Source organism: Bison bison, unplaced genomic scaffold (genome assembly GCF_000754665.1).
Source record: "Bison bison bison isolate TAMUID 2011002044 unplaced genomic scaffold, Bison_UMD1.0 scf7180017864331, whole genome shotgun sequence".
NCBI lineage: Eukaryota > Metazoa > Chordata > Mammalia > Artiodactyla > Bovidae > Bison > Bison bison.
Window position 1 is genome coordinate 481,502 of NW_011494903.1, and position 3,168 is coordinate 484,669.

General features: G+C 35.1%; 1 protein-coding gene across 1 annotated transcript in view; it reads right to left on the minus strand.

Annotated features, from left to right (window-relative positions):
• PAGE4 (P antigen family, member 4 (prostate associated)) overlaps positions 1-3,168 on the minus strand; it is a 64,982-nt gene that overhangs the window by 60,557 nt on the left and 1,257 nt on the right. Inside the window, exons 2-4 of the mRNA XM_010853846.1 lie at positions 2,663-2,748; positions 2,082-2,178; positions 539-664 (exon numbers count right to left, since the gene is read on the minus strand). Coding sequence (XP_010852148.1) covers positions 539-664; positions 2,082-2,178; positions 2,663-2,740 — 301 coding nt within the window. The 5' untranslated portion in view covers positions 2,741-2,748. The remainder of the gene's footprint in view (positions 1-538; positions 665-2,081; positions 2,179-2,662; positions 2,749-3,168) is intronic.

The following is a 3,168-nucleotide window of genomic DNA, read 5'->3' on the forward strand; positions in this document are numbered from 1 at the left end:
ACCCCAGTTTGGATGATAAAAATTACACAGTCATACTAGTTTTAAGCCATGGCCATTACAGATGACATTAAAATAGGAAGGAAAATACTACCATTTCTCAGCAAGGTTCACAATTAAAAAAAAAAACAAAACAGCAAACCAACCTAGAAAAGCAGAAACATACACATCTATATTTTTTGGCATTTAAAAGACAATAATTTTTGAGAAAGATCTGGAAAATTTTAAAAAATATACTATTGTATTGCCTAGATATCCAATTAGCACTGGAGTATGTTAATTTACGTACTTTAAAAAAAAAAAAGAAGTATTTGATAACTTACCTTGGGTTTAAAAGGACTTCCACTCCAAAGTAATAATACTTTCTTTCATGTTTTATAATTCAACAACATGGACCTGACAATTCATTTTTTTCCTCATACAGTGTTTTGTGTCTGAACTACTTTTCAAATAATCCCTATATGTACAATTTGTTATTAAAGTACAATAATAGTGCAGAAAACAACCACTCCACAACTTGCATTCTTAATAGATAATATACCTCCTTCCGGAATTTTAGCAGGCACTACATTAGGTGGAATCTTCCCTTTCCCATCAGGGCCATCTCCAAGCTCACCCTCAACCTTTTCCACATCCAGTTCCTGGCGGGAACCTTCCAATTCAGGTTCTGATATAAATAGAGAGTAATTACTATAAGTGGCAAACTATAAATTAACGCTATTAAATAAAGCACTAGAGGTTAGCATTGCCCTAAATGTGATACATAAAAATGTAATGAGCACTAAAGTTTTTTGCTATAAAGTGAAGTTGTATTTTTCATATATTACCTCTTCTATGAATCTTTTTTCTAAAACTGTTTAAAACAAACTTAGTTGTCTTCTTTGTAACCTGTACACACATCTATTATTGCACTCATTAGATCGGCTACTGTTTACATGAATTTCTCTGACAGGATTGTGAACTCAAGGCAGAAATCATTCTTATTTGTAGTTATATCCTCAGCACCCAGGTTATTACCTGCCACCAAGAAGGCCTCATAAATGAGTGGGGGGGGAGTCTTTAAAAATAAGACAAACCCAAACTGAAGAACATTTTATGAAAACAACTGGTTTTGGCCTCCAAAAGATGTTAATCATGAAAGACAAACACTGAGGTATGCTTCCAGGTTAAAGGAGTACAAAGAGAGATGACAACTAAATGCAGTGGGTAGTCTTGGGCAGGAAAAAAATAATGCTATAAAGAACATGACTAGGCCAACTGAAAAACTGGTTATTACTAGGCCAACTGAATACATATTTTTTTCTCAATGTTAAATTCCTGTATTTGATCCCTGTATTGGGTTATGTAGGAGAATATCCCTGTTTTTAGGAGATACTTACTGAATTACTTAGAGAGTAAAGAGCTGTATTTGAAGTTAACACTTAAAATGGTTTGGCAATAATAATATGTATACTAATACCTAAAGCAGGGATTATATATGGCAAAATATTAGCAACTGCTGAATTAAGGTAAAGAGGATACAGAAGTACACTGTGCCTTCTTACAACTTTTCTGTACTTTTTAAAACTTTTCTAAGTAAAAAGTTAAAAAAAATGTGACCACTAGATTACGGTTCAGGAAGACAAAAATATTGAAGACTTTTAACAGCAACTACAATAGGGTTTCACATTTTTTATTTCTCTGCATTATAAATTTGAATTACAATCTAAGAGCTAACCAAAATATATCTAGTTTTGCTTAAACTTTTGATTCAATGACTTCAGAAGCCCTGAAAACAACATTCCAAAAAGATCAAGTTTAGTAAAATAGGGTATAATTTTGTCAAAATTTATTGTTGCTTCCTTTGATTTGCCAATTTAGGGCCTTGGCAAGAAATGCATTTTCCAAGCATGCCAAATTAAAACATAGGTGAGTAAAATGCTGAAGGAGGGAAAACTTATCACAGAGAGGGACTTCAGTCAGCTGAAAAATGTATCTTTTCCTTACCAAACAGGTTTCCAGCCAATTTTCAGGGAACCCTTTATACCTGTCACTAGTAAAACATCATAAATGAAATACAAATTGTCCCTCCATCCCCTCTTTACCTTGAACCACAGACGGTCCTCCTTCCTTCTCTTGTCCAGGTTCCATGTCTACATTCTTAGCTGGTGGTTCCTTGCGTTGAGATTTTTTGCCACCTAGCTTCCGGGCCTTGTGGGGAGAGTAGGGGAAAATAAAAAGTATTGTTATTAATACTATGGCAAGAGAAAACACAAATACACATGCTACATGGAGGTAACTTATCAACAATCTGAAGAGGTTTTTTCTGTTTCTATGTAAGTATTCATAACAAAATTACTCTTCCTATAGAGAAAATACTCTAAGAAAGGAGTTATCTACAAGGACCAGTAATTCTGGAAACCATCTTCATCTTTTCTGGACTGTGTGTTATTTATTAATAACCACAATAGAGAAGTCATAGGGACGATTTCCAGGCTCATATCAATATACATATCCAGGCAATACCAGAACATAAGTCTCCTTGCTCAATATCTCAGTCATGAGATTCATCACTCAACTATTCTCAGCAAGATAGCCCTTTGTACAACACATCTATATTGGTTCAACTTTAAAATTTTTCTTTTATTAATTTCTGCTAATGGAAATAAGATATTAAAGCACTTACAGCCATAGTTTCAGCAGTATCAGAAGACTCTTGACCATCTCCCCTTCCTCTAGATCTTGATCTTACTCGTGCACTCATCTTTCACACTGAAAGCAGAAAACGGTGAACTAGAGAATGTAGTTAATTTTAAAAGACTATACTGGACTATCACCAAGCTGGTTGGAAATTCTTTTTTGTTACAATATAACATTATTAATAACATCAAATAAGACTGTCTGCAAACCCCTTTGTTTCTCACAGCCAATTTGGCAGATAAAGGACCTTCAAGTACTTGATATTAAAAAAAAAGGCATGACCTTACTAAAGAAATTCGATCTCACTCTCTAACCCTTGAATATGGAGAGATTTTGTAATATACGGCCACGTCCAGCTCCCCATTTCTGACTCTGGATTCTGCGCTGTCGTCAGTTCCAGGGCCTCCAGGATCCAGGTACTTCATATAGCACCCTCAAGACTCGACCCTTCATCTGACCCCCTACCCTCCTCTGTGCACCGCCCTCTCTCTC